Source organism: Malaclemys terrapin, chromosome 11 (genome assembly GCF_027887155.1).
Source record: "Malaclemys terrapin pileata isolate rMalTer1 chromosome 11, rMalTer1.hap1, whole genome shotgun sequence".
Classification (NCBI taxonomy): domain Eukaryota; kingdom Metazoa; phylum Chordata; order Testudines; family Emydidae; genus Malaclemys; species Malaclemys terrapin.
In genome coordinates this window covers 428,582-455,968 of record NC_071515.1, presented here as the reverse complement: position 1 = coordinate 455,968, position 27,387 = coordinate 428,582, and the positions used below count along the sequence as shown (strand labels likewise).

The 27,387-nt window shown below is 52.5% G+C and overlaps 1 protein-coding gene across 1 annotated transcript; it reads right to left on the bottom strand.

Moving 5' to 3' along the window:
- Positions 1–1,913: 1,913 nt before the first annotated feature.
- Positions 1,914–27,362, bottom strand: LOC128845142 (zinc finger protein 436-like). Its single transcript, XM_054043485.1, has 5 exons — positions 27,258–27,362; positions 25,649–25,753; positions 25,260–25,456; positions 7,166–7,279; positions 1,914–6,858 (listed from the first exon to the last, which is right to left on the bottom strand). The coding sequence occupies exons 3-5, from the start codon at positions 25,396–25,398 to the stop codon at positions 4,739–4,741; spliced, it is 2,373 nt and encodes a 790-aa protein (XP_053899460.1). The 5' UTR covers positions 25,399–25,456; positions 25,649–25,753; positions 27,258–27,362; the 3' UTR covers positions 1,914–4,738.
- Between the last annotated feature and the right edge of the window lie 25 nt (positions 27,363–27,387).

The window sequence follows — 27,387 nt, the reverse complement described above, 5'->3', positions numbered from 1 at the left end:
AGAGAAATATTTATTTAAATAATCAATTGCTTAATCAATTAGGAGGAAACCAATAAACAATTCAATCAACAAGGTTTATACAAATGAGATACAATAGATTAAAACAGTAAATAAATCAAGTGATACAATATAGCTAAACGTAACCTCTTAGCTAAACATGACATTCTACAATAGAAAGTAAATTAAAGCAAGGTTGGTTAGCTTTCGTTAATGGACTAGTGCTTTAACAGCCAAAGAACTGTGTGTATTATCCACAATGGTATTCATGAAGAGCATCAACAGGTTGTATATCCTAATTAAGATGAACTAGTAGCTAAATAGTTCAACAGTGGAACAGAGCTGTCCCTAGGGGACGGCGAATCAGGGCGACCGCTCTGGGCCCTGTGCTTTGGGGGCCCTGTGGGCCAGCGTCACACGGGCAGCAGGAGAACTGCGGGCTGGGGGAGGCACCACCCAGCTCCGTCCCTTCCACCCGAGGGAGAGGCTGGAGAGTGCACCGGGGGAGCACATGGTGGCACTCTGGAAGGGGGACACCGTGGCCCCCGCTCCTGGCCTGGAGCCCAGCGGCGCTACTGAAGCTGCCCCTCAGGGTCCCGAGTGTGGGCAGGGCAGGGCCGTGCCTGGCTGTTTGGGGCAGCACCGGCTGCCCCAGCCTCCCCTACCCGGCACGGTCGATCCCAGAAGTGACGTCCCTTCTGACCCGGGCCCCGCACCCCCCTAGGGATGGCTCTGCAGCTGAACTTTATAAAGAAATAGTGTCAGGTAAATAAGAATAAACTCAGTGAAGTAACTAGATTACAACAACTATAATTCAACTTGATATTGAAACCTTTAAACTGAAAAGGAATTTGGACGAAACTAGCTAGGTTGGCTGAGGTCATAGAATTTAAAGGAGAGTCAACTACATGAAAGCTAGCAAAGCCATTATGACATCATTTATTTGTTATTAAAGGTCAATGCCGTACACCCATGGGGGAGCACTGTATTATTCAAATACAGAAAGAGAACTACCACAACGTACCCGGCTTTTTTTAAATTAAAAATAGGCAAAGGTAAAACCGGAATTAATGAAGCTCTCATGAGGCTAGTCTGGAGTGTAATGCAGGAACACATTAAACAACTCTGTAATTAGAAACACACAACAGCGTTAAAATTAACGCAGACGTGTTCACCCACACAAAGACTGAAGTGAGCATGTGAAGTTAGAAGATGGCTGTTCTCGCTCACACACGCAGTGTGATGTCCCAAGGGAGAGGGATGTCAGGAAGTTTCTCTCACCAGCAGGTAATTCGGACTCACATGCAAAGGCAGCACCGTGGGTGAGTGCAAGATACAGGGACTGACAGAGTTGCCAGATCTTAGTAGCTCTTAAAGTTAGGAATTGAGTTGAAACACGGCAACAAAGGAAAATTAGCCCCCAAGCAATGGATTCCCACAAACCAAAGCTTTGACGGGCAGCTCGTTCAGGCAGTCAGATCAATTTAGGAGGCCGACTCCAGTGAGCTGAGCACCACACGGACAAGTGGGAATAGAAACTCTGGCAGCTGCGGGTGCACACTGGCAGGTGAAATCAGCACCACCTCAGGGTTAGTCAGAACGTCCGATACAAACCTTAGAACTTAGTCCGGTGATGTTCTTAGGTGACTTTTCCTCACTGTTTTGTGTGGACTTAGGTGGCTTCTGAACCCGCCAACTGGACCAGGCCCCACGGCAGAGGAGCAGCCACCTTTCCTGCTTTGTCAAGCACAGGAGGAGATAGTTCCTGTATCTGACGGGGGGGTCTAGCACACACCGGTGTCCCTCTCAGCTGCGCAGCCACCCAGCAGTCAATCAGCTCCCTCCCCGCTCTGCCTGGGAGCCCTGGAGCCTCCTGCTTGCTGTGCAGACCGGGGAGGAAGGTGGCGGCGCTGATGTTAGGGTGTCCCTGTCCCCCCCCCGCCCATGTATCCCATCTCCGCAGAGCGCTCTGTGTGTGTGTGTGTGTGTGGGGACACGTGGAACGGTGCTGCTGGGGCTGCTGTTGTATCTGAACAAGCAGCGTTCAGACTGGTAAGTGCCGATCTACCTAAAGGGGCAGGGTGTGTCTCTCATACACTCCCCCAGCACACGCGTGTGCACAAACACACAGTGTCTCTCTCTCTCTCTCTTACACACACACAGGCAGAGTGTCTCTTTCTCACACACACACAATGTCACACACACACACAGAGCCTCTCTCTCTCTCACACACATACAGACAGGCAGAGTGTCTCTCTCTCTCACACACACACACACACACACACAGTGTCTCTCTCTCTCTCTCTCTCTCTCTCACACACACACACACAGGCAGAGTGCCTTTTTCTCACACACACACAATGTCACACACACACACACACACAGAGTGTCTCTCTCTCTCTCTCTCACACACACACACACACAGAGAGCCTCTCTCTCTCTCTCTCTCACACACACACACAGACAAGCAGAGTGTCTCTCTCTCTCACACACACGTCACACACACACACACACAGAGTGTCTCTCTCTCTCTCTCACACACACACACAGAGTGTCTCTTTCTCACACACACACACAGAGTGTCTCTCTCTCTCACACACACGCGCACACAGAGTCTCTCTCTCTCACACACACACACAGACAGGCAGAGTGTCTCTCTCTCACACACACACAATGTCACACACACACACACACACACACACACACACACACAGAGTGTCTCTCACACACACAGAGCCTCTCTCTCTCTCTCTCTCTCACTCACACACACACAATGTCACACACACAGGCTCTTTCACATTCACCTCCCAACACATACTTGTATTATTGTTGTGGGTGTTACTTCTTGGTACTTCCTGCAATGCACATAAATTCTCTGTAATTTTATTCTTTCAAAGTGCTGTTGTTTTAGTTTTTTGACTGGTCTGTGCATTTCATACTTTTATTTCTCTCTTATGCTTAAATTTAATTCTTTGAGTAGTGAGTTCTAAAATGTCTCACCTGTCCTGGCTGGAGTAATTATCCCTATGGTAACTTTTTAAAAAGATAGATGATAGCTCGGTTTTTTGTTTCTATTGGTGGCGCACATCCACACATACCTCAGTGCACATAACAAAATTCATTCCACATATGGATGCAAAATATTGGAGGGAACATAGCCAGAGAGCTGTGCGGCAATCTCCCATTGATTAGCTTAGGCAGTTCTCTGCCCAGCCTGCTGTCTTTTGTCAATCAGACCTCTCTCCAGTCATTGTACAGGAAGTCAGTGCCCCTAAATCAGGCTTTATTGCTTCAGTGTTGTTCCTGTGATTTTCTAGGTGCCTAAAAATTTAGTCTTGGCATTGCTGAGTGTCACAGCGGATCCCAGCCTACAATACTATCAACAGTTAATGAGAAGTTGGAGCATATAAAGTAAGGTTGATTTTAGGTATATAAAACCAAACATCAATGGAGAACCTCAATTAAAACTGGTTGAAAATTATTCTCAAATCCCATCACAATGTGGAAGACTTATCTCAGACTCTTATCATAGAATCATAGAAGATCAGGGTTGGAAGGGACCTCAGGAGGTCATCTAGTCCAACCCCCTGCTCAAAGCAGGACCAATTCCCAACTAAATCATCCCAGCCAGGGCTTTGTCAAGCCGGGCCTTAAAAACCTCTAAGGAAGGAGATTCCACCACCTCCCTAGGGAACCCATTCCAGTGCTTCACCACTCTCCTAATGAAAAAGTTTTTCCTAATATCCAACCTAAACCTCCCCCAGTTCTAAACAGCTCTGCTCCAGGAAAGTGATTTCATTTTCTGCTTTAATAATTATGCCGTGTCCTCGTTACATGGCCACTCCAGCCACATCTGGTCTGACCCACTGAGATTTGTGGGAATTGGCAAAAGTGTTGGTTACTTGGCCCATTGCAAGCCAGGATGCTTCTTGGGTTTGTGTTGCTTGTGGATTCTCTTATGTGTTCTGAGGTTTGAGCTGTGACATAAGGCATTTCCCAAAACCAGGGTACTTGTAGGGTCTGTCTCTCATGTGTGTTCTGTGATGTGGTTGAATGTGTGAGATCTGACTGAAGCTTTTCCCACAGTCAATACATTCATTGGGTCTTTCTCCACTGTGAATTCTCTGATGTGTAGTAAGAGATGAGCTCACAGTGAAGCTTTCCCCACATTCTGGACCAGGGGTCGGCAACGTTTCAGAAGTGCTGTGCCGAGTCTTCATTTATTCACTCTGATTTAAGGTTTCGCCTGCCAGTCATACATTTTAGTGTTTTTAGAAGGTCTCTTTCTATAAGTCTATCATATATAACTAAACTATCGTTGTATGTAAAGTAAATAAGGTTTTTAAAATGTTTAAGAAGCTTCATTTAAAATTAAATTAAAATGCAGAGCCCCCCAGATCGGTGGCCAGGATCTGGGCAGTGTGAGTGCCACTAAAAATCAGCTCGCCGTAGGTTGCCTACCCCTGTTCTGGATATTAAAAGGGTTTCTTCCCTGTGTGGATTCTCCAGAGAGAAACAAAGGCTGACCTGTGACTGAAGGTTTTCCGCAGTCATGGCAGTTAAAGGGGAGGCCCTTTAACCTCTCTCCTGTGTGGATTCTCTGATGTAATAGGAGATGTGAGCTCTGGCTGAAGCTTTTCCCACAGATGGGGCAATTATAGGGTTTCTCCCCTGTGTGGATTCTCTAATGTGATACGAGGTGTGCGTTCTGATGGAAGCTTTTCCCACACTCATTGCATTTCTAGGATTTCCCTCCCGTGTGGGTTCTCTGGTGTAAGAGAAGGGTATACTTCCGCGTGAAGCTTTTCCCACACTCACTGCATTCATAGGGTTTCTTTCCCATGTGGATTCTCTGATGTTGAATAAGGGCTGTTCTCTCATAGAAACTTTTCCCGCAGACAGGGCAGTTAGAGGGTCTCTCTCCCATGTGGGTTCTCTGATGTAAGAGAAGGGAATACTTCCGAGTGAAGCTTTTCCCACACTCACTGCATTCATAGGGTTTCTTTCCCATGTGGATTCTCTGATGTTGAATAAGGGCTGTTCTCTCATAGAAACTTTTCCCGCAGACAGGGCAGTTAGAGGGTCTCTCTCCCATGTGGGTTCTCTGATGTAAGAGAAGGGAATACTTCCGAGTGAAGCTTTTCCCACACTCACTGCATTTGTAGGGTTTCTCTCCCATGTGGAGTCTCTGATGTTCAATAAGAGCTGAGCTCTCATTGAAGCTTTTCCCACAGTCAGAGCAGTTATAGGGTTTCTCCCTTGTGTGGATTCTCTGATGTGATAGGAGGTATGTGTTCCGACAGAAGCTTTTCCCACACTCATTGCATTTGTAGGGTTTCTCTCCCGTGTGGATTCTCTGATGTTGAATAAGGGCTGCTCTCTCATAGAAACTTTTCCTGCAGACAGGGCAGTTATAGGGTCTCTCTCCCGTGTGGGTTCTCTGATGTAAGAGAAGGGAATACTTCCGAGTGAAGCTTTTCCCACACTCACTGCATTTGTAGGGCTTCTCTCCCATGTAGAGTCCCTGATGTTCAAAAACGGGTGAGCGCTGACCAAAGCTTTTCCCACAGTCAGAGCTGTTATAGGGTTTCTCTCCTGTGTGGATTCTCTGATGTAATAGGAGGTGTGAATTCTGCCTGAAGCTTTTCCCACAGTCAGGGCAGATATAGGGTCTCTCTCCTGTGTGGATTCTCTGATGTGATAGAAATTGTGAATTCTCACGGAAGCTTTTCCCGCACTCCAGGCATTCATAGGGTCGCTCTGTTGTGTGGGTTCTCTGATGTCTAATAAGGTGTGCCTTGTTCCTAAAGCTTTTTTCGCAATCAAGACATTTATAGGGTCTCTCTCCTGTGTGGGTTCTCTGATGTGATAGAAGGGCGTTCTTCTGACGGAAGCTTTTCCTGCACTCACTACATTCATAGGGTCTCTCTCCCGTGTGGATTCTGTGATGGAGAATAAGGATTGAGCTGTTCCTGAAACTTTTCCCACACTCAGCGCACTTATAGGGCTTCTCTCCTGTGTGGATTCTCTGATGTGATCGGAGGTGCTTCCGACTGATGTTTTTCCCGCACTCATTGCATTTGTAGGGTTTCTCCCCTTTGTGGAGTCTCTGATGTTTAATAAGGGCTGAGCGCTGACCAAAGCTTTTCCCGCAGTCAGGGCAGTTATAGGGCTTCTCTCCTGTGTGGATTCTCTGATGCTTGAAAAGGGTTGACCAGTATCTGAAGCTTTTCCCACAGTCAGGGCAGTTAAAGGGTTTCTCTCCTGTGTGAGTTCTGTGATGTGATAGGAGGTTTGAGTTCCGACTGAAGCTTTTCCCGCACTCATAGCATTTGTAGGGTTTCTCCCCGCTGTGGAGTCTCTGATGTTGAATAAGGAGTGAGCGCTGACCAAAGCTTTTCCCACAGTCAGGGCAGTTATAGGGTTTCTCTCCCGTGTGCAGTGTACAATGCCCACTAAGGGTTGACCTGTGTCTGTAGCTTTTCCCACAGTCTGGACACTTGTAAGGTCTTTCGCACGTGTGGATTCTCTGATGTCTAATAAGCTCTGATTTGTACCGGAAGCTTTTCCCACAGTCACCGCACACGTAGGGTCTCTTTCCAGTGGGGATTCTCTGTTGTATAATTTCTTTGACTTTCTTCACTCCTCTTCTGCTGTGAGTGGATTTAACCAGTGTCTCTTCCGAGTGGTTTCCCTGCTGCCTCTCCGCGCTGCTCTGACTCTCACGGGTTTCTCCCTGCTTGGGACTCTCGGAAACGTCCCCTTCACCTCTTCCCGATATCGTCCCCTGTGGTTCCACTCGCTCAGGATCTTCCTGGTGAGGATTCTCCTCCTCGTTCTCACTCACCGTCCCACCACCTGCTGGGACAGAGAGAGAATCCAGACTGGAGTCAGTGTCTGTGCCGGGGGACAGGGAACCTCAGAGAGGGAACAGGAAAGGGGGGAACAAACCCAAATAACTGCTGGGGATATTGAACTATTCAGAGCTAAATCCTACTCCACCCATATCCTTCTGCAGAGGAGAGAGAAAGGGACCCATCCTTCCTCCACACCCCCTGAGAATAGATGACGGCAGGAGCTGAAGGGTCAGACAGGCGTAATGAAAACGCATGAGTAACGTCTGCTAAAAGGAGACAACAATTGGTTTCTGAGTCGGGTGATTCCTCACCTGTGTGGGCATCGCTTGGGATCTCCCTTTCCTCACAGCCCTGGATATCGGAGACCCACGGCTCCTCCCTTCCTTCCAGCCAGGAGTGGAGGTCTGGTTTGGAAACTGGAAATCCTGGTAAGGTGCAAAGAAACAAACGTTGATCAGGTTTATTCCATGTCACTGTTACTGGTCGTACTTCCCGGCTCCAGCACCTCAGGGCCTGACCGGTGACTAATCAGGGAACTTGCTGGACCAGGGGAGGTCAACACCGGCCAGCCCCTCTGCAGCCACCGGGTTTCTGGCTGCCAGGCTCCGCTCCTGGCTCCGACCCAGGGCTCCGCAGCCGCCCCCAGCTGTGGTCCCAGCCTGGGGCAGTGAGGGTTGTGGACAGGGGTAAGGCTGGGACCACAGCTGGGGGCGGCTGCGGAGCCCGGGGTCGGGGCCAGGAGTGGAGCCCGGTGGCCAGGAGCCCGGCGGCTGCAGAGGGGCTGGTGGCTGCCATGGGGGCTGAGAGGGACCTGGGGCTGGTGGCCGGGACCCCGGGTGGCTGCAGAGGGACCGACAGTGTAGACCTGGGGCCGCATTGGAGCTCCTGGGCGGGAACTGCCACCATGCTCCACCTATGCCAGAAAATGGATGTTGCCGGACCAGGGAGAGGTACGACCTGTACTACAAAATCCAGCGTCTGAGCAGCAAAACCCAGAGCGGCTCCTTCCCCTTCCCAACCCCACCCTATGGGGACGGGGCTATAAATCGTACAAAGCCCTTGACGCGCTGGTCTGGAGCAAGGCTTCCTCCACTCTGCCTAGGGAATGGCCCCAACGTACTCCCCTGGGGAGCTGCGCTGTGTTGCTCCCCTCTCTAGGTATGGGGGGTACAACTACGTCCCCATCACTGCCACTCCCCTGCCCCCACTCCTGTCCCTCCACAACGCCAGCCAGAAAGGGAGGGGCTCTCTCTGGAGTGGGGACTGTCTCTCACGACGTGTCTGGGCAGCAACTGGCTCACTGGGGCTTTGGTCCTTTACTGCCGCCGTGCGCTGATGCCTAATTCAAGCCATGAAGAAATCAAGAGAGGAACCTCCACCCTGGCCTGGAGAGTTGATCACTAGACCCCACCACAGTGCAGAGAGGAGAGCAAAGAACTTCCTTGTGTAGTGTGTGTGATGTGGCATTTCATGTGCTTTATGAAAATATACTTATGATATGAATATGACATAACTGAAATGCATCTGACGCAGTGGCAATTCACCCACGAAAGCTCATGCTCCAACACGTCTGGAGGATAGGGATATTCTGCAGGGAGACTTGAATGAGCTTGAGAATTGGAGTATCAGAAATAGGATGAAATTTAATAGTGAAAAGTGTAAGGTGATGCATTTGGGGATGACTAACAACAATTTTAGCTACAAGATGGGGACGCATTGGTTAGAAGTTACGGAAGAGGAGAAGGACCTAGGGGTCCTTGTGGACCGCAGGATGACTATGAGTCGACAATGTGACATGGCGGTGAAAAAAGCCAATGCTGTCTTGGGATGCATTCGGCGAGGTATATCTAGTAGGGATAAGGAGGTCCTGCTTCCGTTGTACAAGGCACTGGTGAGACCTCATTTGGAGTACTGTGTGCAGTTCTGGTCTCCCATGTTTAAAAAAGATGAACTCAAACTGGAACAGGTACAGAGAAGGGCCACTAGGATGATCAGAGGACTGGAAAACCTGTCGTATGAAAAGAGACTAGAGGAGCTCGGGTTGTTTAGTCTGACAAAACGAAGGCTGAGGGGGGATATGATTGCTCTCTTTAAATATATCAGAGGGATAAATACCAGGGAGGGAGAGGAATTATTCCAGCTCAGTACTAATGTGGACACGAGAACGAATGGATATAAACTGGCCGTGGGGAAGTTTAGGCTTGAAATTAGACGAAGGTTTCTGACCGTCAGAGGGGTGAAATATTGGAACGGCCTTCCGAGGGGAACGGTGGGGGCGACGGACCTGTCTGGTTTTAAGATTAAGTTGGATAAGTTTATGGAGGGAATGGTTTAATGGTAAAACATATTAGCTGAGGAATACAGAGTAATGGAAGGTGTGATGAACTGGGACTGTTCTTGCTGGGGTGTATGAATGCTGACAGGGGAGTGTGGCTGGATAGTCTGCATTGGGGGATGGGAGTCTGAGTCTGCCCGAGGGCAAATACCTGGGCATGTAGCATGGGAGCCCAGGAAGGGGTTGGAGGCCAGGGGACTCCTTGGCCGGGGAAAACTGAACAAAGGCGGTGGGAGGGGTCGCTGAAGGGAGAGTGCTGGAAGCGGGCTGGAGAGATGACTGGGAGGCAGAGATTGCTCTGACCTCCCAAGGGGGGCTGGGATGCCTGGGACCCCCAGATGGACCTACCTGAGGGGGGCCCTGTTGTCTGTGCCTGCAAGACCTATCTTGGACTGTATTCCTGTCATCCAAATAAACCTTCTGCTTTACTGGCTGGCTGAGAGTCATGGTGAATCGCAGGAAGCCGGGGATGCAGGGCCCAGAGTCCCCCGATACTCCGCGACAACTGGTGGCAGCGGCGGGATCTACTGCACCCCGTGGACGGCGCTTCCTGCAGTAAGTGACTGGGGAGCAGTAAAACGAAGGGGGATTGACGGGGACCAGGCGTGCTGAAGAGTGAGAGAGAGACGGTTATTACCCCTGGGAGTGTGTGACCAGCGAGAAGGACTTTTGCAGTAACAGGGTCCCCCGGGGGGATCGCAGCGGGTGGTCCCAGGGGCGGAGGAGTCTGCAGCTCGACCCTGGCAGAGAGGTGGTGACCTCGAGAAGGGCTGGCACACTAGGGGGCCCCCTGGGAACTGTGGGGAGCTGTGAGCACACAGGCCGGTGAGTGGCCAGCAGGAAGATGTATGCCAAGCGGCTTAAGAGCGACCTGGTGGAGCTGTGCAAGCAGAGGGGGCTGTGCATTGGGAGGCTCACCAAAGAACAGCTCATTGCCCGGCTGGAGGCGGAAGATCGCGCGAATGAACTGATCCCTGTGTCTCAGGGAAGCAGCCTGGCAAATGCAGCGCAGGCACCAGTGTCTGTCCCAGCTGGGAGTGGTCAGCCGGCTGCTGCGGGCTTCCCGAGACCCCTCCTTCCTATGCCTAGGGGAAGGGTGGGGAGGAGCCCAGCAAATACCGAAGGCGCCGTGACCCCCCCGGCCAGCAAGGGACCCTCCCGGCGAAGCTCGCCGGCCAGCAGAGGATCCTCCCGGCGACGTTCGGCATCCGGGGAGCGGAATTGGCTGGAATGGGAGAAAGAGCTAAAACTGAGAGAGCTGGAGGATCGTGAACAACAGAGACAGCATGAACGGGAGGAGAATGAGAGACAGAGACAGGAGAATGAGAGACAGCGTCAGCATGAACTGGAACTGGCGAGATTGAAGGGCAGCGAACCCCCGGCTGCGGTGAGTGAGGGGGGACCCAGGACTGCACGGAGCTTTGATAAGTGCATCCTGGCCCCACGCAAGGAGGGGGAGGACATGGATGACTTCCTGGAGGCCTTTGAGACGGCCTGCGAGCTGCACCGGGTTGATCCCGCGGACAGACTCCGGGTCCTTACCCCCTTACTGGACCCCAAAGCCGTGGCATTGTACCGCCAACTGGGAGAGGCAGAGAAAGGGGACTACGAACTATTCAAAAAGGCCCTGCTACGTGAGTTTGGGCTGACTCCTGAGATGTACCGGGAAAGGTTCCGGAGTCAGGATAAAACCCCTGAGATCTCATATCTGCAACTAGCCGTCCGCATGGAAGGATACGCCAGCAAGTGGGCTGGTGGGGCCCAGACGAAGGAGGACCTGGTCAAACTGCTGGTACTGGAGCAACTGTATGAGCGGTGCCCATCCGACCTGAGGCTGTGGTTGGTGGACAGAAAGCCAGAGAACCCGCGACAGGCAGGCCGGCTGGCCGATGAGTTTGTAAAGAGCCGGTCAGGAGATAAAAGGGAGGAGTCCCAAAGGAACAGTCCCACCACAACGCAGAGAGAGAGTCACCATGGGACCTTCCCGTGGGAAAATACAGAAAAAACCCATCAGAGGGGAGCTGCTGGCATCAGGACCATCCGACCTACTCAAGGGGACCCATGGGACATGGGCTGCTACCACTGTGGCCAAAAGGGCCACATACGGGCCCAGTGCCCTAGGCTCAGGGACAGACTGAGCAGACCGAACCCACAGAGGGTTGACTGGGTAGAGACCCAGCCCGGCGAAAGGCAGCATTCCCAGGGAAGGGGGGCTGGCAGAGTACCACCTGCTAAGGAGGGAGGAGAGCCCCAGGCCAGCTCCTCTAGGGGGCTGGATGCTCCAGACTCAGGGTTTTTGGTTTATACGGTAGGCGCGGGGCTGTCCCTCCGGAGAGAGTACCTTGTTCCCCTGGAGGTGGATGGGAGGAAGGTCAATGGATACTGGGATATGGGCGCAGAGGTGACGCTGGCCCGGCCCGAGGTGGTGGCCCCAGATCAGGTGGTGCCCAACACCTACCTGACCCTGACGGGGGTGGGCGGAACACCAGTCAAAGTGCCCGTGGCAAGGGTACACCTGAAGTGGGGGGCCAAGGAGGGCCCCAAGGATGTGTGGGTACACCCGTATTTGCCCACTGAGGTATTGATGGGGGGGGGGACCTGGAGAACTGGCCAAGCAACCCCCAAAAGGCACTGGTTGTGACCCGCAGTCAGAGCCGGCGAGGGGCACTGCGCCCTGGCCTTGGGGGGGGTGCCTTGCCTGAGGCGCAGGACCCTAACCTGGTGGGGAGGGAACGCCCAGGGACACGGCTTAGGGAGGCTGCAGCTTCAGACCCAGCGGGCGAGAAAGAGCAGGTGGCCATCCCTGTCCCAGCTGCTGAGTTCCAGGCCGAGTTACAAAGAGATCCCTCCTTGCGGAAGATAAGGGACCTGGCCGACCTCAATGCGGTACAGACCATGGGACGAGGTGGCCGGAAAAGGTTCCTGTGGGAGAAGGGGTTCCTGTATGGAGAATGGGCTCCCCCAGGGAAAATGGAGTCAGGGGGGATCAGGAGGCAGCTGATGGTACCCCAGAAGTATCGCCGCCAGCTGCTGTACCGGGCCCATGACATTCCCCTCTCAGGGCACCAGGGAACCTGGCGTACCCAGCAGAGGCTGCTACGGAGCTTTTACTGGCCTGGGGTCTTTGTTACTGTCCGACAGTACTGCGGATCCTGTGACCCCTGTCAGAGGGGGAGGAAGGCCTGGGACAAGGGGAAAACAGCTTTAGGACCCTTGCCCAGCATAAAGGATCCTTTCCGGAGGGTGGCCAAGGTTAAAAGGGCGGCTCTAAACCAAGAGAGCCCAAAGCACAGACCTCCAGACTGGAGCGCTGGGAGAAGACCACAGCCCAGTTGGAACCCCAGAGGTATTGGGGTGGGAAAAGGGCACAGGCCGCATAAACCTTCCCACATGCGAACTGCGAGTGCCATCAAGCACCCCCGACCTAAGGGGGGGCATGAAACTGGAGGGGCCTGGTGTAATTCTCACCAAGGAATGGGAGGGATGCGGGGGCATCCATGGGAACGGGGGTAGGTTCGAACTTCCCCAGGTCACTGGCTAAAGTGACCCTGCTCAGTTCAGTCTCGAAGGGGGGAGATGTGACGAACTGGGACTGTTCTTGCTGGGGTGTATGAATGCTGACAGGGGAGTGTGGCTGGATAGTCTGCATTGGGGGATGGGAGTCTGAGTCTGCCCGAGGGCAAATACCTGGGCGTGTAGCATGGGAGCCCAGGAAGGGGTTGGAGGCCAGGGGACTCCTTGGCCGGGGAAAACTGAACAAAGGCTGTGGGAGGGGTCGCTGAAGGGAGAGTGCTGGAAGCGGGCTGGAGAGATGGCTGGGAGGCAGAGATTGCTCTGACCTCCCAAGGGGGGCTGGGATGCCTGGGACCCCCAGATGGACCTACCTGAGGGGGGCCCTGTTGTCTGTGCCTGCAAGACCTATCTTGGACTGTATTCCTGTCATCCAAATAAACCTTCTGCTTTACTGGCTGGCTGAAAGTCATGGTGAATCGCAGGAAGCCGGGGATGCAGGGCCCAGAGTCCCCCGATACTCCGCGACAGAAGGTAAATAGTAAAATGGCTAACAAGGGTCAGGCTGGTGACTCTTGCCTACATGCTCGGGGTCTTGCTGATCGCCATATTTGGGGTCGGGAAGGAATTTTCCTCCAGGGTAGATTGGCTGAGGCCCTGGAGGTTTTTCACCTTCCTCCGCAGCATGGGGCAGGGATCGCTAGCAGGAGGGTTCTCTGCCATTTGAAGTCACTAAAACACAGGATTTGAGGACTTCATCAGCAGAGTCAAGGGAAAGGGTAGGGATGGTTTTGTGGCCTGCAGCATGCAGGGGGTCAGACCAGATGATCATAATGGTCCCTTCTGACCTTAAATTCTATGAGTCTATGAGTCTGTTAGTCTATAAGGTACCACAGGACTCTGTCGCTTTTTAACTGACATATAGTTTATGCAAGATGGCTCTTGCAAGGTATCATTGGAAAGGCTGTGATTTACTGAATATGATTATCCCATTCGTATGCATGTATCATTTTTGTAGATTAAGTTAGGATACCTGTGTCTCTGTATTTCATATTTGCTCTTTGGGTCACTCCCACTGCTGACACTTCAGGTACAACAAGGGAAAAGCCAGACAGAGCTAATGGACCATCAGCATTGACAATGAATTGTAAAAGAGCTTACTCTTCATAGAATCATAGAATCTCAGGGTTGGAAGGGACCCCAGGAGGTATCTAGTCCAACCCCCTGCTCAAAGCAGGACCAATCCCCAACTAAATCATCCCAGCCAGGGCTTTGTCAAGCCTGACCTTAAAAACCTCTAAGGAAGGAGACTCCACCGCCTCCCTAGGGAACCCATTCCAGTGCTTCACCACCCTCCTAGTGAAAAAGTTTTTCCTAATATCCAACCAGGACTTCCCCCACTGCAACTGGAGATCATTGCTCCTTGTTCTGTCATCTGGTGCCACTGAGAACAGTCTAGATCCATCCTCTTTGGAACCCCCTTTCAGGTAGTTGAAAGCAGCTATCAAATCCCCCCTCATTCTTCTCTTCTGCAGACTAAATAAACCCAGTTCCCTCAGCCTCTCCTCATAAGTCATGTGCTCCAGACCCCTAATCATTTTTGTTGCCCTCCACTGGACTCTTTCCAATTTTTCCACATCCTTCTTGTAGTGCAGGGTCCAAAACTGGACACAGTACTCCAGATGAGGCCTCACCAATGTCAAATAGAGGGGAATGATCACGTCCCTCGATCTGCTGTCAATGCCCCTACTTATACGGCCCAAAATGCCGTTAGCCTTCTTGGCAACAAGGGCACACTGTTGACTCATATCCAGCTTCTCATCCACTGTAACCCCTAGAACTGCTGCCTAGCCACTCAGTCCCTAGTCTGTAACAGTGAATGGGATTCTTCGTTCCTAAGTGCAGGACTCTGCACTTGTCCTTGTTGAACCTCATCAGATTTCTCTTGGCCCAATCCTCTAATTTGTCTAGGTCCCTCTGTATCCTATCCCTACCCTCCAGCGTATCTACCACTCCTCCCAGTTTAGTGTCATCTGCAAACTTGCTGAGAGTGCAGTCCATGCCATCCTACAGAGCATTAATGAAGATATTGAACAAAACCGGCCCCAGGACCGACCCTTGGGGCACTCCACTTGATACCGGCTGCAAACTAGACATGGAGCCGTTGGTCACTACCCATTGAGCCCGACAATCTAGCCAGCTTTCTATCCACCTTATAGTCCATTCATCCAGCCCATACTTCTTTAACTTGCCGGCAAGAATACAGTCAGAGACCATATCAAAAGCTTTGCTAAAGTCAAGGAATAACACGTCCACTTCTTTCCCCCATCCACAGAGCCAGTTATCTCCTCATAAAAAGCAATTAGGTTAGTCAGGCATGACTTGCCCTTGGTGAATCCATGCTGACGGTGACTGTGACTCTTCCTTTGAACGTGTGGGTCAGCTTGTGAAGAATGGCTACAGGGCCCTGCAGAGGCATGTGACCACGTCACTGGATGCTGGAACCCATCTGGAATTCTGTACTTTTCCATGAGAAGGGTGTGTGTGTGTTGTGGGGGTGGGGAGGTTGTCGGTCAAATTAGGAAACAAAGGACTCCTACCTTATGGAAATCTTATTTAAGGGCCAGGAGTGAGTGTGACGTTGCACTCCACATGCTTTATGAAAATATGCTTAGGAATATGAATATGACATAAATGGAATATAGCATTGAAAAAGTTATTATGTGCTGAATTTGATTTCCCTCTTTGTGTGCATGTAGTCAGACCAGGTGAGGGCCGTCAATGGGGCATTAGTAACTTGATGGCTGCCATTTACCAGGACAATTAGCTGCAAATGGCCTTGTTTACCTGAAAGTCTTCTTGTGTACCTGTGAACCAGCCCGTGGGTAATGGAGACTGGAGTCTTGCAGGGACATGTGACCATGTCACCTGATACCAGACTCCATCTTAAACCTTGACTTTTCCATCAGAAGCTGGGTGTCTGTGTGTGTCAAACTGAGACAAAGGACTCCTGCCTTTTGCCAAATCTATATAAGGGGGTGGAGCAGGACAAAGGAAGTGGCCAGTCATGAGAAAACCCCTGATTGCCACCAGAGATGTTTGCTGGAACTAACAAAGACTGAATCAGGGGAAGAATTGGGACCAGACTAGAAATGAGTCTAGTCTGTAAAAGCAGATTATTGGAATATCTTTGAGGGTGAGCTATTACATGTCATCAGTTTAGCCTTGTGTGTTTGTTTTATTTTGCTTAGTAACTTACTTTGTTCTGTCTATTACTTAAAATCACTTAAATCCTACTTTTTATACTTGATAAGATCACTTTTGTTTATTAATAAACCCAGTTAAGTAATTGTTACCTGGGGGGGAGGGGCAGACAGTTTGTGCATATCACTCTTTCAGTGCTAAAGAGGCTGAACAATATGAACTTATACTGTATACAATTTTATACCGTGTAAGGCGGATTTTTCTGGGGTTTAGATCCCATTGGGGCTGCAGCTGGATGCTGGAGACAGGTAACTTGCTGAGCTGTTTTCAGTTTAGGTCTGCAGCTTTGGGGGCATGGCCCAGACCCTGGGTCTGTGTTGTAGCAGGCTAGCGTGTCTGGCTCACAAGACGGGGTTCTGGGGGACACAGGCTTGCAGGGAAAATGGGCTCCAAGGTAATTTGAGCGCATCAGGTGACAGTCCCAAGATGGGCTCTGTGACCAAACCTGTCACAGTGAGATAATCCTCGTTGTCCGTTCTGCCCTGCTACCCCCCCAAGATGATTGCTGGAAACAATTAAGATGAACAGGGGGAAAGAACTGGGCCCAGGCTGGAAGGGCGTCTGGCCTGTGAAGAAGATTATGAGAACGACATTTAGGGGGAGAACTCGCACGTAACCAGTTTCTTTAGTGTATTACGCTTAGTTTACGTGCTGTTTTATTTTCTGAGTAATCTGCCTTGTTCTGTCTGCCACCTCCTTAACTAATCAAAACACCCCTTTATAGTTAATACATTTATTTCTAGTTTATAATATAACCCAGTTTATGTGATTTCTAACTGAGAGATGGGGGCGGGGGTGAGAAATTGTGCATAATCTCTTCCACATTGAGAGAAGAGGAGAATTTCACATTATTTGGGGTTTGTACTCCAAGGGGGGGTGGACATCTGGGCGTTGTGGCAAGTCCTTTAAGCTGAACCTACTCAGAGCTGTACTCTCTGCAGCTGGGTGTGGCCCTGCCTGTGTGCTGGGCTGGAAAGGCTGGGGGGCCGAGCCCAGCAAGTCCAGGTAAAAGGGGGCCCAGGCTGGCAGACGACTCTGACTCAGTGGTGTCCCAGCATCCCAGGTGACATCCCAACCTGCCCCAGTGTGACCCTTTGGGGGTTCACTCAGAGCAGTAAGTGGGTCCCTCACGGCCTGCCTCTGTCCTGGGCAGCTTGGCTCAGATCCCTGGCACCTGCAGCAGACTCACAGCGCGATGGCCTCACCCTGGCTTCCACCAGCCTGGGTACTCCCTGCCGGGTGACCCCAACAGCCTTGAGTCGCCACAAAGCCATCTCCCCGGCCGTTCCCAGTCCCTCGCACTGAACCCTCACAGAAGTTTGCTGCCTCCAATGAGACAGGTCACACACCCGCCTGGTAGTTTATCTGAATTCCCACACTTCAGTTCAACAGAACAGCACTGAGATTTTTTTCTAATAAAACAAGAGTAAGTTTACTACGACAGAACGCAGGTTTAAGTGATTTCACGGAAGCGTGAGAGAGAGATGAAATGTTACAAACACAACACTCTTTCTAGTGACTCAAAGTTAACTGCAGCAACTTGCAGTCATTGTCTAAGGAGGTTTCTCACCTATAGTAGATTTCAACTCCTTTTGACTGACAGATCCCCTTTTCTCAGAAGATCAGATGAATGCCAAGATAGCTCTGTGTCTCTGCTCAAATCTCCCAAAGTTCATCGCCCCGTTTCCAGTAGCAGGAAGGATTCCAGGAGTTGCACCCTCCATCCCCTGCCATGATTGTTAAGTGGCATCTCCCCCACTTGGGAGTTTGATGCACTTCCGTTCTTTTGAGCCTCACCTGTTTCAGTTTACACTGGAGACACGGTCAAGCTTTTGAAACAATTTTCCTTTGTCTAGGACAGGCTGGCTTTAGCACTGAAATACGTTTAAAGAATGTATCTCAGCACCCATTTATAATTCTTTATCCATCACCCATAGGTACCTCACTCACTCCTACTGACCATGACCACCAGCTTGTTACCAGGTCACCCAGGATACCTCACACGACCTCTTTTAGATACAGATTATGACAGCAGTGAGCTGGGGCAATGAGCATGTCAGGCCTGAGGTGAGTTAGGATATGTTGTGATCTCTGCTGGCTGGCCTTGAGGGGCTCCATGGGTCACCCATGAGTCATGATGGACTGGCACCACGGCCATATCCCCATGCTGATCAATGGTCATTCAGCCCTTCCCCATCACCCATGGGACCCTGGCTGACACCACCGGCCTGGTGCTGGCTCCCCTCCCGCCGCTCCAGACAGCACAGACCCAGAGAGGGGAACTCTGCAGGAGAAATAGCCATTGTCCTGCCACATGGGCTGCAAGGCGGGGGACACCCCGTCCCAACGAACAGCTGCAAGTCCATCTGTTTAGTCTGCCAGGCACCCCTTTGGCAAAGCGCTTAAATCTCAGAGCTCGAGTCCCATTGACATTAGCTGGAGTTAAGCATTTTCTTAGGTGTTTTTCTGAATAGGAAAGATATTTTGGACCTGGGACCTGAATCCCAAGACAAGACTAACAGGTATCCAGGTAACCTACACACCTGCAGGTATAGAACCAGACATTTGACGGCCAAAAGGATCTTTATTTAGTTCATTTAGTCTGACTCCTGCATAACTCAGGCCGGCTATTCCTGCGTCAAATCCATATCATCTTGTTAAGCTAGAGCAGGGGCTCTCAGCCGCTTTCTTTCTGAGCCCCCCAACCGGTTATCAAAACTCCTCGGCCCAGCTGTGCCACAACCACCTTTTTTTTTTGCATATAAAGCCAGGGCCGGTGTTAGGGGGCAGCAAGCAGGCCTGTTGCACAGGGCCCCACACCACAGGTGCCCCACAAAGCGAAGTTGCTCAGGCTTTGACTTCAGTCCCAGGTGGCAGGGCTCAGGGCCCCGGGCTTCAGCTTTCTGTCCTGGGCCCCAGCAAGTCTAACACTGGCCCTGTTCGGTGGATCCCCTGAAACCTGTTCGCCCACTCAGCTAGAGCACGTTGTTACACAGAGATCTCCAGGTCTGATTTACATTTCTCAAGCGACGGAAAATCCACCTGGTCCCTGGGGAAGATGTTTCAGTGGTTAATTCACATCACTGTTCTGTATTTACACTTCATCTCTAGCCTGAACTGATCAAGCTTCAGCTTCCCATCATAGCAGCTTCTTTTCCTTTTATTTGCTAGACTGAAGACCCCTGTCCTATTTCCCATGTTAACCTTCGTGTACCAGGATCAAGTCATAAGAATATAAGAACGGCCATGTGAGATCCCTTTGTAGCTCTTTGCAGTCTGCCTGGGTTTTAACTATCTTGAGTAATTTTCTATCATCTGCAAATTTTGCCACCTCACTGTTTACCCCTTTTTTCTGGATCATTTATGAATATGTTGAATAGGACTGGTCAGAACTCAACCTTCTCTTTGTTGAGATAAATAGATTGAGCTCATTAAGTCTCTCACTATAAAGTGCCCTCAGAATTTCTTTAAAAAGATGAAAATGTCCAACTCCAAAGGTGTTACATCCAACCAACATAGGAGAACGCTATGAGGAACTGGAAACAGAATCACAGAAATGTAAGGCTAGCAGTGACCTCAGGAGGTCATCTAGTCCAGCTCTCCCCTGCGTTACAATGACACACAGACTGGGGGAATGGTAAATAACGAAAAAGGCAGGTCACTGACACAGAACAATCTGGATCACTTCCTGCGCTGGGGTCAATGCTTTCAGTATTGCCCAATGTAAAGTTTTACCATGAGAACGAGGAATGTAGGCCATACGGATAGGATGGGAACTCTATCCTGGGAGGCAGTGCATTGCTGCGAGCAAAGTGGCTACAGACATCCTTGGAGCCATATCTGGGGGAGGTCTAGAGAGGTGATATTACCTCTGTATTTGACAGTTGTGCTCACAATTAAAGAAGGATGCTGAAAAAAAAGAGAGGCCTCAGAGAAGAGCCACAAGAATCATAAAAGGATCGGAAAACAGGTCCTATTAAGGAGCTCAACCCATCGCGCCTATCAAAGAAAAGATTAAGGGGTGACTTGATAACAATCTAAAAGTCCCTACACAGGGAACAGAAACAATAGATGGCTCTTCAATCAGCAGACAAAAGTACAAGAGCCAATGGCTGGAAGTCGAAGCTAGAGATATTTAAATTTGAAATAAGTTGTAAAGTTTTCACAGTGAGACTAACTGACCATTGGACAAAACTTACCCAGGGCTCTGGTGGTTTCTCCATCACTGGAAATTTTTATACCAAGAACGGAGTTTTATTCCAAAATAATCACCCTGTTTAAACAGGAATTGATTCAGGGAACTCCTATTAACCTGTGTAACAGAGGAGGTCAGACAAGATGAAGGAAAAGTGGATGGGAACCTGGGAGGCAGTGACCATGAAATGGTTGAGTTCAGGATCCTGACACAAGGAAGAAAGGAGAGCAGCAGAATACGGACCCTGGACTTCAGAAAAGCAGACTTTGACTCCCTCAGGGAACTGATGGGCAGGATCCCCTGGGAGAATAACATGAGGGAGAAAGGAGCCCAGGGGAGCTGGCTGTATTTTAAAGAATCTTTATTGAGGTTGCAGGAAAAAAACATCCTGAAGTGTAGAAAGAATAGTAAATATGACAGGCGACCAGCTTGGCTTAACAGTGAAATCCTTGCTGACCTTAAACACAAAAAAGAAGTTTACAAGAAGTGGAAGATTGGACAAATGACCAGGGAGGAGTATAAAAATATTGCTCAGGCATGCAGGAGTGAAATCAGGAAGGTCAAATCACACTTGGCGTTGCAGCTAGCAAGAGATGTTAAGAGTAACAAGAAGGATTTCTTCAGGTATGTTAGCAACAAGAAGAAAGTCAAGGAAAGCGTGGGCCCCTTACTGAATGAGGGAGGCAACCTAGTGACCGAGGATGTGGAAAAAGCTAATATACTCAATGTTTTTTTTGCCTCTGTCTTCACAAACAAGGTCAGCTCCCAGACTGCTGCACTGGGCAGCACAGTATGGGGAGAAGGTGACCAGCCCTCTGTGGAGAACGAAGTGGTTCGGGACTATTTAGAAAAACTGGACGAGCACAAGTCCATGGGGCTGGATGTGCTGCATCCGAGGGTGCTAAAGGAGTTGGCGGATGTGATTGCAGAGCCATTGGCCATTATCTTTGAAAACTCATGGCGATCGGGGGAGGTCCTGGATGACTGGAAAAAGGCTAATGTAGTGCCCATTTTTAAAAAAGGGAAGAAGAAGGATCCGGGGAACTACAGGCCAGTCAGCCTCACCTCAGTCCCTGGAAAAATCATGGAGCAGGTCCTCAAGGAATCAATTCTGAAGCACTTAGAGGAGAGGAAAGTGATCAGGAACAGTCAGCATGGATTCACCAAGGGCAAGTCATGCCTGACTAACCTAATTGCCTTCTACAAGGAGATAACTGGCTCTGTGGATGAGGGGAAAGTAGTGGACGTGTTATTCTTTGACTTTAGCAAAGCTTTTGATATGGTCTCTGACTGTATTCTTGCCGCCAAGTTAAAGAAGTATGGGCTGGATGAATGGACTATAAGGTGGATAGAAAGCTGGCTAGATCATCGGGCTCAACGGGTAGTGATCAATGGCTCCATGTCTAGTTGGCAGCCAGTATCAAGTGGAGTGCCTCAAGGGTCGGTCCTGGGGCTGGTTTTGTTCAATATCTTCATTAATGATCTGGAGGATGGCATGGATTGCACCCTCAGCAAGTTTGCAGATGACACTAAACTGGGAGGAGTGGTAGATACACTGGAGGGTAGGGATAGGATACAGAGGGACCTAGACAAATTAGAGGATTAGGCCAAGAGAAATCTGATGAGGTTCAACAAGGACAAGTGCAGAGTCCTGCACTTAGGAACGAAGAATCCCATTCACTGTTACAGACTAGGGACCGAGTGGCTAGGCAGCAGTTCTAGGGGTTACAATGGACGAGAAGCTGGATATGAATCAACAGTGTGCCCTTGTTGCCAAGAAGGCTAACGGCATTTTGGGCTGTATAAGTAGGGGCATTGCCAGCAGATCGAGGGATGTGATCATTACCTTTTATTCGACATTGGTGAGGCCTCATCTGGAGTACTGTGTCCAGTTTTGGGCCCCACACCACAAGAAGGATGTGGAAAAATTGGAAAGAGTCCAGCGGAGGGCAACAAAAATGATTAGGGGGCTGGAGCACATGACTTATGAGGAGAGGCTGAGGGAACTGGGATTGTTTAGTCTGCAGAAGAGAAGAATGAGGGGGGGATTTGATAGCTGCTTTCAGCTACCTGAAAGGGGGTTCCAAAGAGGATGGATCTAGACTGTTCTCAGTGGTAGCAGATGACAGAACAAGGAGTAATGGTCTCAAGTTGCAGTGGGGGAGGTTTAGGTTGGATATTAGGAAAAACTTTTTCACTAGGAGGGTGGTGAAGCACTGGAATGGGTTCCCTAGGGAGGTGGTGGAATCTCCTTCCTGAGAGGTTTTTAAGGTCAGGCTTGACAAAGCCCTGGCTGGGATGATTTAGTTGGGGTTGGTCCTGCTTTGAGCAGGGGGTTGGACTAGATACCTCCTGAGTCCCTTCCAACCCTGAGATTCTATGATTCTATGATCACAATGATCTGATTAGGCCTTATAAACTATGAAACTATAAATCACGTTATCTAATTCTCTAATCATTCTTGTAGCTCTTTTCTAAACCCGTGCTAATTTGTCAACATCCTTTCTGCAGTGTGAACACCAGGACTGGACGCCGTTCCCACTAATGGTCTAATTAATGCCATATGACGAACTAATGAAGTGCCGCTCATTACTGCTACTTCATAGTCCTCTGTTTAGCTTCCCCAGGATCACAGTAACTCTCTTAGCTACAGCATCACACTGGATGCTCGTATTCAGAGGGCTTCCACCACGACCCTTTGGCCCTTTCCAGAGCCACTGATTCCCAAACGCTCCCCGTAGCAGGGGACAGAGACACTGTCTGACATGCTGATGAACCAGGCTCATGGCGCTGGGGACAGTGACAACCGCACAGATAATTCCTCAGACACAGCAGCACAAAACCTCCCCTCAGTCTGTCCAGCTCGTTTCCTTCCAGGAACTCTCTGCTCCCACAGCGCAGCTGGCGACACCCTGGACTGGGCACGGATGTCAAATGCCAGAATTGCCCTGAATATCCACTCGAGCTACTCTGTGCACCACAGCCCCAGAGACCCGGAGTAACCTCTCTGCTCAGAGCGCGACTCACACGCAGACACAAAGCCCTGTAAAGTTCCCATCGTGCTTCACGGCTGGAAATTCATGAACCTCAAACAATGGCAGCATTGACTGAATGCAAACTCCACACAGCCCACGGGACAAGGAGCAAAAGAAATTAGCCACGCATGATAATCAGTTCCCCACTGCTGCTGTCGACCGTCTGGCACTGCAGAGCCCCTCCCTACAGCCCCCCACAGTCCTAGGGTGTCTGCTAAAACAGGGAGGGACAACAGTGGAGCACTGACGATGGAGAACCCCAGCAGAGTCAGGGAGTTTGGCACAAGGAATTCTTGTTACCCTTTGCCGCTGCTGCAGGAGGGAAAGAGAGCATTAATTACAGCAGGAGTTGGAATCCCCAACTGGAATAAGGGCCCCTTTGTGCTGTGAGTGGTACTTATCTGTCTGTCCCCTACCATTAGCACAGGGTCTGAGCACTAGGAGATACCAGAGATCTCTGGCACAGAGGGGGCTACAGCCGGAGATTGCCCGCAGCTGAAAGTCCAAGGCAAAGCAGGATTCCTCCCTGCAGACTGGATTTAGGTGTTTCTTTCAGAGGGAAGGGCAGGGCTGAGCAAACAGCCCTCTGTTGGGCATCTCTAGCTGGCTAGGTTAGGGGAGGAGCCACCTAGGCTGCTGGGAGTTGTGAATCCCATCCAGATGTGCCATCTCTCCTCATGACAGGGAGTGCAGGCACATAACGTAGGCTTTGTGAGTCCCAGCAGCTAAACCTGGCAATGCTCAGTGTCACCACAGCTAAGTTCCTCTCTGAATCTAGCCCCAAGTTACTACCCTGTTTCCCCGAAAATAAGACATCCTCCGAAAATAAGGCCTACTTACAGTTTTGCCTCTCGTTGTAATATAAGGCATCCCCCCGATAATAAGACCTCCCTGATAATAAGGCATCCACCGATAATAAGGCATTTTTCATTTCTGAAAAATAAGACATCCCCTGAAAATAAGACCTAGCGCATCTTTGGGAGCAAAAATTAATATAAGACACTGTCTTATTTTCGGGGAAACAGGGTAGCATACGGTCAGGCAAGATGTCAGGGGCAGAGCAGGGAATTGAACTTGGGTCTCCAGAGTGTCAGGTCAGTGCCCAACTATTGGGCCACCCCTCCTCTGACAGCAGACCCCCAACATTCACAGTGAGAGACAGTCCCTGCCCCAAAGGGCTTTCACTGTCAATAGACGAGCCAGACAAACGGCAGATTCTTACCTCCATTTCACAGAGGGGAAAGTGAGGCCCAGAGAGACCACAGCTGGGACTTTCAGCCTAAGTGACTGACAAGGGCCCAGACAAGGAGCCTGTGGCACAACCAGGGATCTGCCCCGTCTCCTGAGTCCCAGGCCAGTTCCTGAAAGAGGAGAGCAGCCTTCCTCTCTTGTGTCTGTGCAGAGAACAGCTCCCACACTCCTTCCGCATCACTCTGGTCACGCACCGAGCTCGCTGCACTCACCGGGGGCTCCTGGCATCCCTCCATTCCTCCTCCATACGCTCCCTACGTGCCACCCTCCCATCCCCCTTTATTTCTGAGATTCACTGCAGCCCCCCGTCACCCCCTTCCAGGGAGTGTGTTGTGTGCCCCATTCCCTCCCCCGCCCATAGCAGGGCTCCTCATTCTCCTCCATGGCAAGGGCTCTACATGCCCCCATTTTCCCCCATCCCCCCTGCCCCCTATTCCCTATGTGCCATCTCTCCCCTCCAGTGATTGTGTGTGCCCCTCATCTCCCCCTACTCTCAATTCATCTTTTCCCCCCTGACAGGGATTCTCTGTGCCCCCTATTGCCCCTCCCCCTAACTCCCATTTCCCTCCTCCTATCACTTGCCTTCCTGCAGCTGTCCCCATCCCTCACCCCCATATAAGTTTCCATTTCTCCCCACAATAATCAGCTTATGGCCACTGCCGTCCAGAACATCCCCCGACCCAGGGACAGTGTCTTACACACAGGAGCTGCAAATTACATGGCCTGATCCACCTGAATTCTGGGGGACCAGTGGAGACCCCGGCACAGAATCTGACCCAGATGCTTCTCATACCCGAGGGGACAGGAATCCTTACCCAGCGAGGTCATGGTCTCATAGTTCTCCTGCATCACGTCCTTGTACAGGGCTCTCTGACCCAGGTCCAGCAGGGCCCATTCCTCCGCCGTGAAATACACAGCCACCTCCTCGAAGGTCACCGGCTCCGCTGCAGCCATTTCCCTTCCCTGGGAGGATGGGACGATCTCCAGCGAAACGTGGACCTGATTCTGTAGCCTGACAGGGAGAGAAGGGAAATTGGAGGTTTCAGAAGGGGCTTATGTCCATTTAAATCCTCCATGTATCTCAGATTCTTCCCCTGCAGACAGCTGTTCTTAACTCAGCCGTTTCCCCAGGCCAGCAGAGTCTAGATTTATGAAAAAGCATCTACATTTCGGCTCCTAAATCCGTACCCAGTTCTCTCAGTACCTGGCCTGATTTTCACAAGTGCTGAGCCTGCCACAGGGGGTCCAGGGCTGAGAGCCCAGCTTGGATTCTCAGGGTAAAATGTATCCCCAAAAGGCACTAACACTGCTGAAAAAGAAAAAAGAGTTTTTAATTAGAAAAATATTATCTCCCCCGTCCCACCCCCAGCTGGCCCCTCTCCAAAGCAGACTGTTTGTATGTGCCTCCAACTCGCCAAACCTCCATCCCAAGCCAGACTCGGCCCCAGGGATGAGCACGGGGTGCCCAGGCCGGGGATGCGGCTGGTACCGGGGGGTGAAAAGAGATTCAGCGGCTCCCGTTGCACCGGCGGCGCTGACGGAGCAGCACCAAAGAGCCGCAATGGGGGACCCCCGACCCCTCCCCGGGGCAGCGCGTCCCCCCCCCCGACCCCCTCCCCGGGGGCAGCGCGTCCCCCCCCGAACCCGTCCCCGGGGCAGCGCGTCCCCCCCCCGACCCCCTCCCCGGGGGCAGCGCGTCCCCCCCCCCCGAACCCCTCCCCGGGGGCAGCGCGTCCCCCCCCCGACCTCCTCCCCGGGGGCAGCGCGTCCCCCCCCCCCCGAACACGTCCCCGGGGCAGCGCGTCCCCCCCCCCCCGACCCCCTCCCCGGGGGCAGCGCGTCCCCCCCCGACCCCGTCCCCGGGGCAGCGCGTCCCCCCCCCCCCCGACCCCCCTCCCCGGGGGCAGCGCGTCCCCCCCCCCCGACCTCCTCCCCGGGGGCAGCGCGTCCCCCCCCGAACCCGTCCCCGGGGCAGCGCGTCCCCCCCCCCCGACCCCCTCCCCGGGGGCAGCGCGTCCCCCCCCCCCGACCCCCTCCCCGGGGGCAGCGCGTCCCCCCCCCCCGACCCCCTCCCCGGGGCAGCGCGTCCCACCCCCCCCGACCTCCTCCCCGGGGGCAGCGCGTCCCCCCCCCCCCGAACACGTCCCCGGGGCAGCGCGTCCCCCCCCCCCCCCCGACCCCTCCCCGGGGCAGCGCGTCCCCCCCCCCCCGACCCCCTCCCCGGGGGCAGCGCGTCCCCCCCCCCACCCCCTCCCCGGGGCAGCGCGTCCCCCCCCCCCCGACCTCCTCCCCGGGGGCAGCGCGTCCCCCCCCCCGACCTCCTCCCCGGGGGCAGCGCGTCCCCCCCCCCCCGAACACGTCCCCGGGGCAGCGCGTCCCCCCCCCCCGGGGCAGCGCGTCCCCCCCCCCCCGACCTCCTCCCCGGGGGCAGCGCGTCCCCCCCCCCCGACCCCCTCCCCGGGGGCAGCGCGTCCCCCCCCCCCGACCCCCTCCCCGGGGGCAGCGCGTCCCCCCCCGAACCCGTCCCCGGGGGCAGCGCGTCCCCCCCCCCCACCCCCTCCCCGGGGCAGCGCGTCCCCCCCCCCCCCGACCTCCTCCCCGGGGGCAGCGCGTCCCCCCCCCCCCCACCCCCTCCCCGGGGCAGCGCGTCCCCCCCCCCCCCGACCTCCTCCCCGGGGGCAGCGCGTCCTCCCCCCCCGACCCCCTCCCCGGGGGCAGCGCGTCCCCTCCCCCGACCCCCTCCCCGGGGGCAGCGCGTCCCCCCCCCCCAACCCGTCCCGGGGACCCCCCCATCGCTCCCGCCCCTCCCTCACCTGCCGGCCGGGTCGGGCCGCGCCCGGGGCTGGGTCCCCCGGCCGGGCACAGGGGGGCCGGGCCGGGAGCAGCAGCGGGGTCTGTGTCCCATGGAAACGGGTCCCGCGGCAGGAAGTGATTCGGATTCAC

Excerpts from the sequence above, each read along its gene's own strand:
- LOC128845142 (XM_054043485.1), bottom strand. The coding sequence starts at position 25,398 with ATGGCTGCAGCGGAGCCGGTGACCTTCGAGGAGGTGGCTGTGTATTTC. Across the intron at positions 7,280-25,259 it reads TGAGACCATGACCTCGCTGG|GATTTCCAGTTTCCAAACCA; the intron begins GTAAGGATTCCT and ends GCACCTTACCAG. Across the intron at positions 6,859-7,165 it reads CCCAAGCGATGCCCACACAG|CAGGTGGTGGGACGGTGAGT; the intron begins GTGAGGAATCAC and ends TCTCTGTCCCAG.